This window comes from Equus asinus, chromosome 21 (genome assembly GCF_041296235.1).
Source record: "Equus asinus isolate D_3611 breed Donkey chromosome 21, EquAss-T2T_v2, whole genome shotgun sequence".
Taxonomy (NCBI): Eukaryota; Metazoa; Chordata; class Mammalia; order Perissodactyla; family Equidae; genus Equus; species Equus asinus.
Genome location: NC_091810.1, coordinates 81,629,154 through 81,644,356, shown reverse-complemented (window position 1 = coordinate 81,644,356; position 15,203 = coordinate 81,629,154). Strand labels below are relative to the sequence as shown.

The following is a 15,203-nucleotide window of genomic DNA, read 5'->3' as shown; positions in this document are numbered from 1 at the left end:
CCACATAGGGGAAAAATGCCATTTCAGAAACCAAAATAATGATCTAAGACAAAGAGATCTCTGTTTTAAGCGGGGGGGGGGGGGGGGGGGGGGCCAGCAACATTCTCCATGGAAAATAATCTTCCTAATGTGTACTGTGTTTCTTTAATAATACTTTCACCATCTGCTGGAGCAGCTGCCTGACACCATCAGTTCTCCTTCTTTGGGACCAGGTAAGCAAGGACTTGGATTTGCCGTGGATTTCTCTCCTCACAGCTACATCACTGATCCCTTTCCTAACCAACCTGATCCTCACTCAGCGTTATGCACTATATCCCTTTGGTTTCTTCTTTGCCTGTGCCATGTGAAAATTATATAAAGTTAGATATTTGTTCACAATACTAAATACAAATTTAAGTAATTACTGTTTGATGATCTGCTACTCCTTGCCACTAACATACAATGCTAGTACAGTTAAATGGAAACTATGCCGCCCTACAGTTGTTAAAGAACCATCTTCGTCACTTCTGTAGCTGGACCAAGACATCAACAAACGGAAGTTATTAATTTTAACTCTCCTTTGGAATGAAGGCTATTTTACATCAGTGAAATCTGGAAGAGGATGGTTAAAGGAAACACAGGCTTCCTCACCAAGTCTGGGAAGCAGGGAAAACACACTTTAAATCTTAGGGAAAAACAAACCCAAATAGGATATCTGATAATGGGCAAATCTTTTAAATTCATTAACATACTGGAATTTAACAGCTAGAAAAGACCTGAAAACCTCCAATTTAACCTCTTCATTTTATAGATCAGGAAAAACATCCAGAGTATAAGCCCATGATCAAATTACTCACAAATGGGACACAGGAAAAAAACAACTCCACACAGAATTATGAATCTGTGTGTACTAATGGAAGGGCTACGCCTACCCATCACGTCTCACGTAAAGGAGGATAAGAGCGCTCTGCCCCACCTGCCATGGTGCTGCTGTGACTACAGAGACCCATGGCTGTGTCAGCTACACTACGGCTGATAAACTGTGGCTGCTCCAACAAACAGTCAATGTAATTTACCATTGCCCAGAAAGGTTCCTACTTAAACTAAAAGGAAAACAAATCAGCAGATAAAGAATCAAAGAAATTTTCCAAAAGAAAAATGAAGTTTAAAAACATTGTCCAAACTATGACTCAAAAATCCAGAAATAATAAGGGGAAAGACTGAGAAATCTGAGTTGATAAAAACACACTTTTACTTGGGAAAAATGCCATAAGCAAAGTTCAAAGACAAACGACAACAGTATTTGAAAGTTTTATTACAAAAGGTTAATTATCCAAATACATAAAGATATTCTAAAAATTGAGGGGAAAAAAGAAATCTGTAGAAAAATGGGCAGAAAATACAAACAAGTAGTTCACAGAAAAAGAAATGCAAACGACCTTAAACATATGAAAAGATGCTCAACCTTGCTCACAATAAGAGAAATACAAATTACACGGAGTTACCCTTTCTTCTGTATTAGATTAACCAAAAGTTAAAAGTTTGACAGCATACTCTGATGACAAGGCTTTGGGAAAACAGGCACTCACATACACGGTAGGTATGAATGCAAAATGGCACAACTACCCGAGAGGAGATTTTGGCAATACCTAGCAACTGACACATACGTATGCATTTACCCTTTGATCCAACGATGCCACTTCCAGGAAACTATCCCAAAGATACACTGGTAAAAATACAAAATCACATATGCACAGGACATACACTGCAGCACTATTTGCAATAGTAGGAAACAACACCAATGCCCATCAACCGGGGACTGGTAGAGTGTTCATCCACCAATGGAACACTACGAAGCCGTGAAAAGGGACAACCATCTCTACATACTTCTGTGGAGGGATCTACAGCTCATATATTATTAGGTTAAAAAAAGCAAGATACAAAACAGTGTATGCAAACACTACCTTTTATCTAAGAAAGGAGAAAAAAAATATAGATAGATATATATGGTGCCTTTGTTTTTATGGAAGGATAAACCCAAAACTAGTAAATATGACACCTATAAGAAAGGGAAATAGGGTGGAGAAAACAGGGATGAAAGCTAAACTTGTCTGGATGTAGCTTTGACAGGTACTTGTTTTACAGGAACTATGCTAATGTTTTACATATAATAAAACAAATCCAAATGGAAAAAAAAGCAGTATTGAAAAATTGGAAACAAAATGAAATAAATCAACTAGATATCAAGTTGGCAGCCTAACCATAAAACAAATTGTTTCATATGTCTTTAACATGCAATGATTTTACCGTACATATCCCAAGTAGGTTATAAAAGGATAAAAAAGAACTACAAAGAAATCCTAAACACTATTCAGGAATCATATCATTAACAATAAAACTATTATTATTAGTTTGAAACTGTTAAATATAATATAGGATAAGAAAAAACTAATTACGTTAATGACATGAGATACTAAGATTTTCAGCAAAAGAGAAAAAGATACAAATATAAAATCAAATATGCAAAGAAAAAAACTATAAAACTAAACGTAAACCAGAAACAGCAGTATGAAGTCTGCATATTTCTCTTTTAAACTATCTAGAACCGATGACCGGCCAAGGAGCAAGAGCACATGCAGCACCCAGACTGCAGTCGCTACACATCATTTCCCACTCAAAGGAACAAGAGCTTCTTGGTGGCCAGAAACGGACAAATGAGCCAGGAACAGGTGTTACCAGAAAACAAGGAAATTATCAAAGATTACCGGTCATCTCAAAGTGGACAGGAGCCAACTTAAATGGGCTGCCACTGGCCAAAGACAGGACAAATTGAGTATCAAAAAAAACCAAAAAAACAAAATAAAAAAGACTACAATAGGTTGGAACAGTTTAAACATATTCAAGTCTGTAAGTTCATGATGATGAAAATTAAAAAGGCAAAAGCCTCATGGTTACCTTTCGAGGTTGCTAGGCCACCAGCTCATTACTGTAGTCTGAAAATAGAGGGAAAGAATTAAGTATTTTCTTTGCCTTTCCTGCCCAAACTGTATTTCAAACACCTGATGGTACTCAAATAGCTGGTGGGGGCAAGTTCATCTTCATAAAAGACTTTCAACTAATAAATACTGAAGGAATGACAGAATTAGAAAATCACCATTTTGCAACCCCTAATGCAATAATGGTTATAGGCAACCTAAACCCACAGAAAGAATCCATCAGGGAGTGAAAGGCGCACGGGAATTTCATGATGGCTGGATTGGGCTAACAACACCTGAACCCACTACACTGCTCGATCTTACTGTCACAAAAAGAGTGACATCTGAGGCCGTCAGTGCCTCTCTGATAATTAATGCAACAGAACGTGTACTGCACCATCTAGGAAATCTTGCCCCGCCACCAAAAAAAACCAAGGGTGAATCTGATCAAGCTCCTAGATCAGCGCTGTTCAAAAGAACTTTCTGCAATTATGGAAATATTTTATATCTACACCATTCAAGAGGTAGTCACTAGGCACCTGCGACTATTGCGCACTTGAAACGTGGCTAATGCCACTAGGGAACTAATTTTCAGTTTTATTTCATTTTAATTCATTCAAATAGCCACAGCTGGCTGGCGGCTATTATAGTGGACAGAGCAATTCTAGATCTAACTAGTGGTTTAAAGGAAATAAAGGGAATAGATGTACATGTTAAAGGACACCATGTGGATGCAATCAGCTAAACCTAGAATGTTCAGGGAAAAAAGACAAGCAACGGACTACTATGCTAAAAGATTTAAAAGATGTATCAACCACATACAACATGTGGCTCTCTATGGGATTTTGAGCCAAACAAGCTAATCGTAAAAAGACATTTAAGGAACAGCTGGGGAAACGTGAACCCAAAAAGAATATTGACATTACGGAATTTGTAAAATTTTCGTAGGTGTAATGACAATACTGTGGTTTTGTAAAACTGAAAAAACAAACTTAGTTCTGGGAGGAAAAAAAACATAATGCAACATAAAAAAACAAAAATTCAGTTCCTGAAACTTATGTTAATGTTGGCTTCAGCTGAACTTCAAATCAAGTTGACTTTTAAAGAAGCTCTGATAGAGTAGACCACTGATGCTGTCACCACCGGCTAGCACTACTACATAATTGAGAACAGGAAGGACCAAGCAAAGTCTTCCATCACCTTTCAATGGAAGGAAAATGGCATCAGTACAATTAACATACACAATTGTTACAAATAATTTTTAAAACTTGAATCTATGTACCTTTTAAAGGGCAGTGTGACTGTCTGAATGTTTATAAATCTCTAACCCATTTTAATTTCAGTCTTTTTTACTATCCTGATCACTGATAATGACACAAAGGGCAAAACGCTCAGAATAAAAATCAATGTGAAGATGCTACTGCATCCTGAATAAGAAAATACATACAGCTTATCGTTAAGCCACAGCTACAATAAGGATAAATGTAAATATATTTGAAGTTAACATGTAGTTGATGATCCTTATTACGATTTCCTCTTCATACCTATAAAATAAAACTAAATGCAAGCATGTGGGGAACTGTGTAACTACAGGGTACCTACCCTACAATACTGCTTTATTAAAGGAACAAAATAACTTTTTTAAAGACTGGTTTAAGGAATCGGACATAAGGCTCAAAACGAAAACTACTTCGTGCAAATAAGTGCACTGTAAATGGAGACCAGTCACAGACAGCAGACTCTCCTATGTTTTAAGGGACATAAGAAAAACCACACTATGAGCCTAGATTTACTATCTTCAAGCATCTTGAGGATTCAAGTGTTCCTAAAGAACCGTCCCTTTTAAACCCTCACTCTATCATTTATTTCCCAGCCGTGATCTGCGTGGAACAATCCATAAGTTCAGGGTTCCCCAACTTCAGCCCTTCACGATTTCTGCCACAGTTCCGTATCTCCTGTACTAACATTAGCCTTTTGAAAACAACTCTCTTGCTAAAATTTGCTAACCTTCCCACCATACACGAACCGGTATCACCTGCCGTCAACGACCTAAGTCACAACTGCGCTAGACAGCTAACCGGACAACGAGCCCGGGCGGAGGGCTGCGCCGAGTGCCCTTCCCCGGGGAGGAAGCCTGGCTCTGCCGGGGAAGGTGAGGGCCCGGGAGCAGCTCGCCCCGCCCTCCCGCCGCCCGGCCTCCGGGGAGGGGCTGACCACCTGGCTGGCGCGGACAGCGCGCCCCGCACGGCCATGGCCGCCTTCGCGGGCCCGCAGGGCGTGCGCAGCGAGGCCGAGGGGCGGGGCGCCGGGGCGGACCCGGGGCGGCGCGGGCGGCGGAGGCGGGCCTGGCCGCAGGCGGGCCGCTGGGGAAGCCAGCTCCGGGCCGTGCCACCGGGGCTCCGGCGGCCCCACCGCAGCCAGGGCGGCCTCCGGACCAGAACCCGCCGGGCCCTCGCCAGCCCTACGTGCGCACAGGCGGTTACGGGCTGCCGCAGCGCGCCCCCGAGCCTTCCCGCCGTTACCTCCGGCCGGGGACGCGCACGCGCGTCACCACCAACCTGACGTCCAGGCTCCGTCGCCGGCTCGCTAGTCCCGCCCACTGCGCCCTCACTTGGAATTGAAGCTACGTCCTCCCTGACCTCCCCTCTGCGCCAGCGAATGGGCTCACCCACATCCGGCCATCGTAGAGAAGGGCGTGCGGGTCACGTGACGCAGAGGGCGGGGTCCGGAGGAAGCGGGTGCAGCGTGGGTCGGGCGCCGGTAAGGGTTCCCCGCGGCCCTGGCCTAGGTTTCAGCGGGGCAGGAACACGTTGGTTCCTCAGCCACGCCCTTTTCCCGCTCCCGTCGGCCGAGGCCTTCACTTCTTCTTCATGCTCGTCCCCTTGCCACGCGCTGGCTCGGGCGGAGAGGACTTGCGTGGAGGGCCCGTCCCCCCCGTCCCCGCTCCACGTTTGGTACATCCAGCCCCGGGCCGGAAGCTGCGGCCCGGGGCTGCCACACCTGTGCCGACGGTGGTGGCCTGCGAAGGTCATTTCTAGGCAGGGGAAAGGCGCTCCTGCTTTGGAGTTGTAGTTGCGCGTTTACAGAGCTCTAGAGCGCAGAGGAAGGACCGTGTCACGGGCGTTGTGACAAGCTCCCATCGGGACCTTTCGTGCCCCAGGGGAGCTGTGGGACCCTCACAGGGGCGGGCATCACGCATCCTTGGGTCTGGGAGAAGGCCTCCTACGGGAAGCGACCTGGGAGTTTGTAGACTGGCGGTTAGCTGGGAAGAAAGGAAGAGGAGAGAGCATTCCAGGCGGTGCGACTGTCACATGCGTAAGAAGAGTTTGTTCAGGAAACTGGGAGTGGTTCATTCTGTCGAGTGTGGCGAGTGCTCGAGACAGTGGCCGTGCCCTGGACATCGCCTGTCTTGATGCTTTCCACTCTTCCAGCCCCGTAAGAGTCAAGGCATAGGGTCGCCCGGTGGCGCAGTGGTTAAGTTCTCGCGCTCCCCTTCGGCGGCCTGGGGTTCGCGGGTTTGGATCCTGGGTGCGGACCTACGCACTACTTGTCAAGCCATGCGGTAGCAGGCGTCCCACATATAAAGTAGAGGAAGATGGGCACAGGTGTTAGCTGAGGGCCAGTCTTCCTAAAAAAAAATAATAAATTAAAAAGGTCTTTTAAAAAAAGAGTCAAGACACTTTAGCACCTAAGTGTGGTAGTGGGACGTTGATCCGGAACAATTGATGCCCACCTTGAGTTTGGAAGGAAACGTTAGTGTTAGTGAGGGGGAAAAGAGGCTTTTAAGTGCAGAGGCTGGAAAGTATGACAGGGTTAGAGGTGTTTAGAAGAGGAACAGATGAAAAAAGATCAAAGATTGAGACCAAATTGGAGAAAGATGTGCTGAGGCATTGAAACAAAATTTATGTGTAACAGTTGGAGACAATTACACCTGAGCAATCGGTCCTAGAGGCGACCTGGCTTGTTTGGTGGATCATAAGAAGAAGAAGGAAGCGTTCAGGGCAGAGTGCCTGCTAAAGCTGCAGTGATTTTAGAAAACCTTAGAGAAGGTGGAATCTGTGTCTGGGGAAGTCGGCTGATTTTGGTCACCATAGAAAAGTGAGAAGGGTATCCCAGGGGACAGAGCAGCAAGAACAAAGGAGTAGCAGCAGGAAAAGGGATGGCTCTTGTAGGACCAGGGCTCCAGAGGTACGGCTGGAACTGAGGGCAGGAACCCCTTGTGTGTCAGTTTCCTAAAGATAGAATCCTTCCATTTGAGTTATCCACTGGGCAATACTGGATTAATTGCTGAGTGAACCAGTAAGACCTCATCAGGTTCACTGGTGGCAGGAGTAGTTGGGCACCTTTGGCTTCAGTTTTGCCTGGATCCTCATCATGGGGGTAAAAACCCTTCCCCTCTCCAACCTGTACAATTATTACCCAGGTGTTAGGGCTACCTTGCAATCCTACTATTGGGGAGAAGCACAGGCCTATATGAAGGAGTTGGATTCCACCCCTAAAGATTGTTTCTTTTATGAATCTTCGTATTCTCAAACTGGGAGTGACTGAGATGTCATTTGATGTCATTGGCTTCCAGGCTGTCAGGATGGCTGCTTTGTAGCAGGTAGCACAGTAGGGTGGTGCCTGTGATGAAGAAGCAAGAGCCCAAACTTGGGAATGAGATCCAGAGGTACCCTCCAAGCTGGCTGCAGCTGTTTAGGAGAAAAATGGGGAATCAGCTGTGGTCAAGGAGCTAAGTGAACATCCTGACCACTTGGGCCAGGCGTTGAAGGGGGTATAGCGTTAAGAATCGGAGGAAGAGGGGCTGGCCCCGTGGCCGAGTGGTTAAGTTCGCGCGCTCTGCTGCAGGCGGCCCAGTGTTTCGTTGGTTCGAATCCTGGGCGCGGACATGGCACTGCTCATCAAGCCACGCTGAGGCGGCATCCCACATGCCGCAACTGGAAGAATCCACAACGAAGAATATACAACTATGTACTGGGGGCTTTGGGGAGAAAAAGGAAAAAATAAAATCTTTAAAAAAAAAAAAAAAAAGAATCGGAGGAAGGGACCCCAAAAGGAAGCGGAAACAAGCAGCATGGGGTCCTGCCACTGTTGTTCACCTGGAGGTGCTCCTTTCAGAGCTCAGGCTGGGCGCTATCTTAAGAAAGGAAGCACCTTCCTTTGCAAGCTCAGCTGAGGATTTCTGTCAGCTCTGTAGTTGCTCGCTTTGGGTAACCCTGTTCAGCATTATCTCAGTATGTTCATTTAGCTCCTGTGCCTAAGAATGCCTAAGATTAGAGCCAAGGTGAGTGGAGACTTTTGTAAAAATGGTGCAGGAAAGGCTAGAGGGGCCGGAGGGGAGACTTGGTCGTGAATCAAGGGCTCATCAAAGGCGTCTCACACAGGGAAAGGTGAATGTGCAAGTTAGGAGAGAAAAGCTACGTTCAAGATGTGCTGTGGCCTCATAAAGGAGGCCCTCAAATATGTTGGCCTCCTGTCACACAAGACACTGGTGTGTCACTTGGGCTGTGTCTGTTGTCTCTCTGCCGTACACTATAAAGCCTCCATCAGCTGGGGTAGAGGGAGAAAGGGACTGTGATCTTATTTTATAAAATAAGTTGTCACCTGACCCAGATGGGAAGATGAGTCTTTCCCAGGGTGATGATATCTCAAAAGACACATCCAGGCTAAAAAGCCGGGGGACTCCTAGGGTGGGACTACATCATCTCAGTCTTCATGTTTAAGAAATAACTTCTTTGGCTTACAGATCTGACAACATCAAAGCTGCAGAAGAATGGACAGTGAGGTACAGAGAGATGGAAGAATCTTGGATTTGATTGACGATGCTTGGCGAGAAGACAAGCTGCCTTATGAGGATGTTGCAATACCACTGGTAGGCTCTAGTTTGTGCTGAGGATGATGGGGGAAAGGTGTGCTCTGGTGGGTCCTAGTAGAGGTAGGAATCAGTGGACAAATAAACTAGCAGGGTGGAGAAGTCAAAGCTGTGGAGTCCTCTATCTCTGGAAGCCTCTGGACAGCATTTAGCTTGACTTTTATTTGAAGAGAAATGTGGTTCAGAGAGCTGATATGACCGGCTCAGCTAGGGGTCCTCCCAGGCCTGGAACACAGGTCTTCTGAGCCATGTTCTGTCCACCACACCAAAACTAGTAAAGCAGATAATGAGAGTTTAATGTATAAGGTGGAGAGGAACAGGAAGCAGTGGCATATACACTACATTTCTTCACCTTTCTACCTGTGGTTTCTCAGTTGACATTTTTAGAAACTCGCATTCTTGGAACACATGCCTATCCCAGGTTCCCTGGAAAATATTCTGAAGACACCTGGCTTTTCTTCTTTTGCATGTATACCAACAGGCTCCTAGAATACTCTTCTTCCCTGATCTCTGGAAAACTCACCTGCAAGGAGTTTGCTAAACTTCATGTAATAAGTGATCTAAAAGTTTTGCTTTTATAAATGCCTATTAAAAAATCCTATTTATGTCATAGAGGCCTAACAAAGAACAAGGAGATCAGGACTTAGGGACTGTTTTTCTTTAGAGCATGCCATCTGCCCTGAGAGGCGTCATTAGTAAAATAGAGCTTACAGGTAGACGGTCTGCTGCTGCTATTTACAGAGAAGTAAAGTTCAGCTCACCCACATTTTCATTTAAGAATAAGAGATAATAATATGTTCAATGAATAAGACACACCAGATGATAAGTCACAGCTTAGTTTGAATTTAGAAAAATAGTCAAAAGAGAGAGCATAATGAGAATTAAAGTTGCCACTTACTGAATATCAGTTTTATGCCATGGACTGAGGTTGAAATTTGATGTACATTATCTCTAATCCTTAAAGCAACCTTGTGGGGGTGATGGTGTTGTCCCCATTGTACAGGAGGGAAATAGGATCAGAGAGGGGAACTTGCCGAAGTCTGGGTTGGACTTCACACCTAGGTCTCTGAGGCTCCAGATCCTGTAAACTTTTGTTCATTCTCATTCCACAAGCATTTTTTGAAGCCCACTGTGTACCATAAGACTAAGTGAACATAAGACATTGATTCTGTCACTGGAGGTCTAGTGAAGTAACACAGAAATGCATAGTGATAAATAGTGTTCTAACTGGGGGTCGTGATCAGCTGTGTAGTATAGGAAGTGTTCGGTTGCCTGTTGGGTGTCAGGAAAGGCTTCAGAGAAAATGTCATGTTTAAGCTGGTCAGAAGGGAGGACCAGAAGTTTAGTGGGGTGGACACGGGCACTCAGCAGAGGGGCAGAGGTACGAAGGCTCAGGGTTTGTAAAGACTTTGGGAGATGCTGAAGCGCTCAGTGTGGATGGTGAATACATTCGTCACATAAGTCAGCAGGAAAGCTGGGCTCGGAGCAGATTTGAGAAGAGTGTTTGATGCCACGCATAGACCTCATCCTAGGGATGTCCAGGAATGAGTGGTCTTCAGAATAGAAGTCTGCCACGCTCAGGTTTGGGTTTTGGAAAATCAGTTAAACAATCAGCATTGTTAGAGAATGTGTGCCATGGAGAATGGGGCAAGTGACAAGGCAGAGAGACCAATTAGGAAGTTGTTGCAGTGGTCTAGGCAAGGGAGGAGGGCCTGAACAAAGGTACGAAAGTGGAGGGGAATTTCTGAATCCAGACATGCTTATGGCAGGATTTCGGGACCATCTGTGTGCTAGGGGATGAGGGAGAGGGAAGTTTCCATGCCGACTCCCAGGTTGTAACCTAGCCTGTTGCTAATCCCTCTTTTCCCATGTCTGCTATCATGGGAAAGCTATCAGTTAGCTTTTGCTGCATAACAAATCACCCCAAAACATAGTGGCTTCAAACAACAGCTGTTTTTTGTTTTTATTGCGTTCATAATAGTTTACATCAATGTGAGATTTCAGTTGTACGTTATCTCTTCTCACCGCGTAAGCGCTCCCCTTCAGCTCCTCTGCCCACCTCCCCCTCCCCTTCCCCTGTAACCACTGGACTGTTTTCTTTGTCCATGTGTGAAACAACAGCTGTTTGTCTCATGACTTTGTAGCTCAGCTGAGAGGGTCTTCTGGTCTTCACCAGCTTGGCTGCTCCCTGCTGGCCTTGCCCGTGTTCTGCAGTCAGCCAGCAGCTAGCTGATGGCTGGGTAATTCAGGACACTTTCACATGTCCTGGCTGTTAGTAGGCCATCAGCTGGGATCATGAGGTAACGAGGACACAGTCTCTCATCCAGCAGAGTAGCCCAGACCTCTTCACATGGCCTCTCAGGGTTCCAAGAGCAGCATGAGAGGAAACTGTAAAGCTTCCTGGAGCTTAGGCCAAGAACTGGCACACTGGCACTGCAGCTGCGTGCTGTGGGGCAAAGCAAATCACATGGCCGGTCCAGGTCAAGACTGGAGCAATAGACTCAGCCTTTTAGAGCAGCAGCTGCAGAGAATCGTGACCATTTTTGCAGTATACCATGAAGGTGGTTGTGTTTATGATACTTCGTGTTTGTTTTCCAGACACATATGCAGTTTTGTATGTTGCCATTCATTGCAGGAGACAATAGCGGTGAAATGCAAGACACATTATTTTAGAATGCGTACCACAGATGGGATGAAATTAAGCAAAGTTGCCTGTCTCTGAATTAAATAATTTATTAGCCAAGGACTTGTTTGTGCTTTGTCAGCTATAGGTAATTATTAGAACCAAACTTTTGCTTTGAGGGCATTACTGCTTTACAGTAAATAATTTTTTTCAATTTGTACAAGCATGTTTGACTCTGTCTTACATTTGTAGAGTAAGATGTGTATTATTCAAATATACTTGTACATATTGTAAGTAAAACAGTTTTTATATATTGAACATAATTTTAAAGGAGAAAAACATTATAATATTTGTGTCCTGCAAATTGGAATCTAGTGGGAAATCATAAGTCTGGATATTAACAGTTGGCTAACTCTTAAAAAAGTATAAATTCAGATAATTGAAAAGAAATATTGATATCAGTGAACTCTGGTACAAAACAGAGTTCTGGTAGTAATAAATTTAAATGGAAAAGTACAAGGAAACTATCTTAAAGGTTCTCACCACATACAAAAAAATGGTAACTATGAGATGATGGAGATGATTAACCTTAATGTGGTAATCATTTCACAATATATACGTGTATCAAATCATCACGTTGTGCACGTTAAACTTACACAATGTTATGTGTCAATTATATCGCAATAAAGCTGGGAAAAAAATATATAAGGGAACTGTCCCAGATTCTACACTACATGTAGAATGGCTTACCATTTTAAGAAAATTGCTGGTAGGCTGTGAATTGTTCATTTGCTGTGTTTTATGTTGCCCGCTCCACCACTAGGGGGAGCCTGTATCCCTTATGTTACAGTTTCTGGGCTCCCTACTTGCCTCCATTATAAAATGGGCATGCTGGGTACAGGATAGTTTAATACATTACTTGTGCTTAAGGAATATGTCAGCAAACGTGTTATTCTATTAAAGCAGCCTCCTAAAAAGAGACTTAGTATTGGCTCTTCTCAGTGTTCCTAGGCCCTAATAATAATAGCACATATTCCTAGAGCACAGGATGCTCCGTGCAGTGCTGAGCACTGGCTCTAGATTACCTCGTTTAGTCGTCACAGCAGTACTGTGGGCTGATGGCTGCCTTTTTCTCTCATTGCCAAAGAGGAAACAAAGGCCCCAAGGGTTTGAATACCTTGCCCGAGTAGCCCACCAAATGGTGGAGTCGCGGGTTTGGATCCCAGTGGCTTCTGTAGCTTGTGCCCTTAGCCTCTGCCACACTGCCTCCTGCACAAGTGCCAGGGTCATAATGCCATCATTCCCTACGGAGGCAGACCAGCCTATGTTTGAGCGATATTTCTAATATTTCCTCACATCTATTTATTCTAGCTCTTTTCTGTGGAATACACTTCTATCATTATGTTGCCTATTCCTAGGAACTCACAGGTTTTATTTTATTTATTTATTTTTTTGGTGAGGAAGATTGGCCCTGAGCTGACATCTGTGCCACTCTTCCTCTATTTTGTTTGTGGGATGCCGCCACAGCATGGCTTGATGAGCGGTGTGTAGTTCCACACCCAGGACCTGAAGCTGCGAACCCCAGGGCTCCAAAGTGGAGTATGCGAACTTAACCACTATGCCACTAGGCTGGCCCCACAGGTTTTACTTCTAAGTGCTCTTGTGTTTTAAGGCATTTGTTAATGTGGTGTGTACCGTCATTCTGAATGTCCATTGTACCATTTCAGAATGAGCTTCCTGAACCTGAACAGGACAACGGCGGCACCACAGAATCTGTTAAAGAACAAGAAATGAAGTGGACAGACTTAGCCTTACAGTACCTCCACGAGAACGTTCCCCCCACAGGAAACTGACACTGGCTCCTTTTTCATGGATGGATTTTTAAAAAATACGTAGATACAAAATGTTTTCTTTCAGTCTGCTAATTGAAATCTTTTAGTAGTAGATCAGCACTCAAAAATGTGCACCCACTTAGTTTGTGGCAGCAGAGTGCAGTGTGGAAATACTCACCGGAACGAGGAACTGATTGAGAGTTCTCAGGAATGCAGACTATTTGGCCCTTTGACCCTAAAGTTCGTCATTCACTGGCTTGTGTTTGAACATGACTGGTTAAACATGTGCCTTTAACTCTGATTTTGCTTTGCTATCAGAGTTTAACACATCCCAACCGCTCTTCTGTGTCCCGTAACATGGTGATTGAAGATATGAGAGGGAGAGGCAAAGAAGAGGAAGCCAGACATGAGAATTACTACTGTCTCATACAGCCTAATTCTGAGAAGATTCTGAGTGATGTGTGTGAAGCCTATAGATGCAATGGATAGATAGACAGCCTATTCACGGGCTACAGGGGTTCCCAAGATTCCCCATGGTATTTTCAAACTTTGGATACATTTACAGATTAAAAGGTTATCTAACAGTTACCTTTGCTCTCCCTACAACTTCCTTTGGTACCATGGGAATGGACCACTAGCCACTTTGGCTAGATGGACCACTAGATTCTGGTGTTTTTGTTGCTGAGGAAGATTCGCCCTGAGCGAACATCAGTGCCAGTCGTCCTCTATTTTGTATGTGGGTCACCACCACAGCATGGCTGCTGACAAGTGGTGTAGGCCCACGCCTGGGAACTGAGCCCCAGCTGCCGAAGCAGAACATGCCAAACCTGACCACTAGGCCGTGGGGCCAGCCCCTGGACTGCTAGTTTTATCCAGCAATGGCATTTCTTATTTTCTCAAAGCCCTTTCAGATGTAACTGAAACACTGTGGAGTCAGGATTTAGTTATGCATTTGAATAAGAAATTTTATTCTGTAGAACCCATTCATGAACATTTATCCCCTGGAGTTATTTGCCTCTGTTAAGTGGTATTGAGTGGTGTGTCTGTTGTTCTCTACCCAGATCATAAACTCTAGGAAGAGTCCCTGGCTTATACATCTGTATCCCTCATTGAAAAAGGAAAACACTGAATAATGGAAATCTCTCTTCTCATCCTTTCTTTACGGGGTCTTTTTGTTTACCCAGGTTTTAGGAGGAAAAAGTACATCACAAAACAAATGAGTTTCTTTTAGAGTTCCAGTCAGAGACATGGTTGTAGTCGCTCTCCTGTAAGCCAGACACATCCAGGCTGAGCTCCCCCTGTGCGTCTCTGTCCTGCCCGGAAGTCGTTCACTCAGAAGAAAGACCCCAAGGCACCAGTCCCTCAGTCACCAAAGAAAGACAACCCAGGAAGAGAGAGAGTTAGGATGTTTAGAAACAATGTTTATACCAAAAGAAAACAAAGCTTTTCAAAAAATTAAGGTACCTAGAATGCCATAGTTTCTTTCACATTCTAGTTAAATGAGAGTTTTACAACAACTTTATTCATGGTATGTAATATATAAGACCTTGATGTCTGGGAACTTAGTGGATGTTCACATGAATCCAGCCTTGCTTGTGGGCCCGGCCTTCCCTGGGAATATTGGTAGACCAGTAAAATATAAAAGTTGTCTTGATTCCAACAGAGTATGATGCCTGTAAAATAGCTGTTGGTTTATCTGCTTGGCTTATGACCCTCATCTGAGAACTGCCCCCACACCCAGGAATAGCCTCTGGCCAAGTTTGTGACCTATGATATCATGTCAGAACCACAGCTCAGTGTGTCAGGAATTAGGTGACCAAACCAGGGCCAAATTGTCCCCTGCTGCTTTGGAATCTGTCCATCCAGGACTGGCTTGAGGAGGATGGGCGCCAAGAGATACTAGGGTGCCGTCGTAAAGTGGC

At 44.6% G+C, this 15,203-nt stretch overlaps 2 protein-coding genes across 31 annotated transcripts in view; one reads left to right on the top strand and one right to left on the bottom strand.

The window, feature by feature from the left end:
* CEP63 (centrosomal protein 63) overlaps positions 1-5,927 on the bottom strand; it is a 46,452-nt gene extending 40,525 nt beyond the window's left edge. For 3 of the 28 annotated variants that reach the window (XR_011496580.1, XM_070493324.1, XM_014828694.3), the window contains exons 1-2: positions 5,513-5,638; positions 2,935-2,972 (exon numbers count right to left, since the gene is read on the bottom strand). Coding sequence is in view for 18 of the 28 variants with exons in the window: in XM_070493324.1 (XP_070349425.1) it covers positions 2,935-2,963 (29 nt within the window). In the remaining 10 variants the exon portion in view is untranslated. Of the gene's footprint in view, positions 1-2,934; positions 2,973-4,236 lie in introns of all 28 variants that reach the window. The other 25 variants (XR_011496579.1, XM_070493323.1, XM_014828693.3 and 22 more) reach the window with 18 other exon arrangements.
* Positions 5,576-14,420, top strand: ANAPC13 (anaphase promoting complex subunit 13). Of its 3 annotated transcripts, none has more exons than XM_014828704.3 (3): positions 5,576-5,714; positions 8,701-8,826; positions 13,177-14,420. In XM_014828704.3, exons 2-3 carry the CDS (start codon positions 8,728-8,730, stop codon positions 13,300-13,302), a joined length of 225 nt encoding a protein of 74 aa, XP_014684190.1. In that variant the 5' UTR covers positions 5,576-5,714; positions 8,701-8,727; the 3' UTR covers positions 13,303-14,420. The 3 variants fall into 3 exon arrangements, with proteins under 3 accessions (XP_014684190.1, XP_014684193.1, XP_014684191.1); XM_014828707.3 differs by lacking the exon at positions 5,576-5,714 and adding an exon at positions 5,935-6,389; XM_014828705.3 differs by lacking the exon at positions 5,576-5,714 and adding an exon at positions 6,130-6,269.
* The last annotated feature ends 783 nt before the right edge of the window (positions 14,421-15,203 follow it).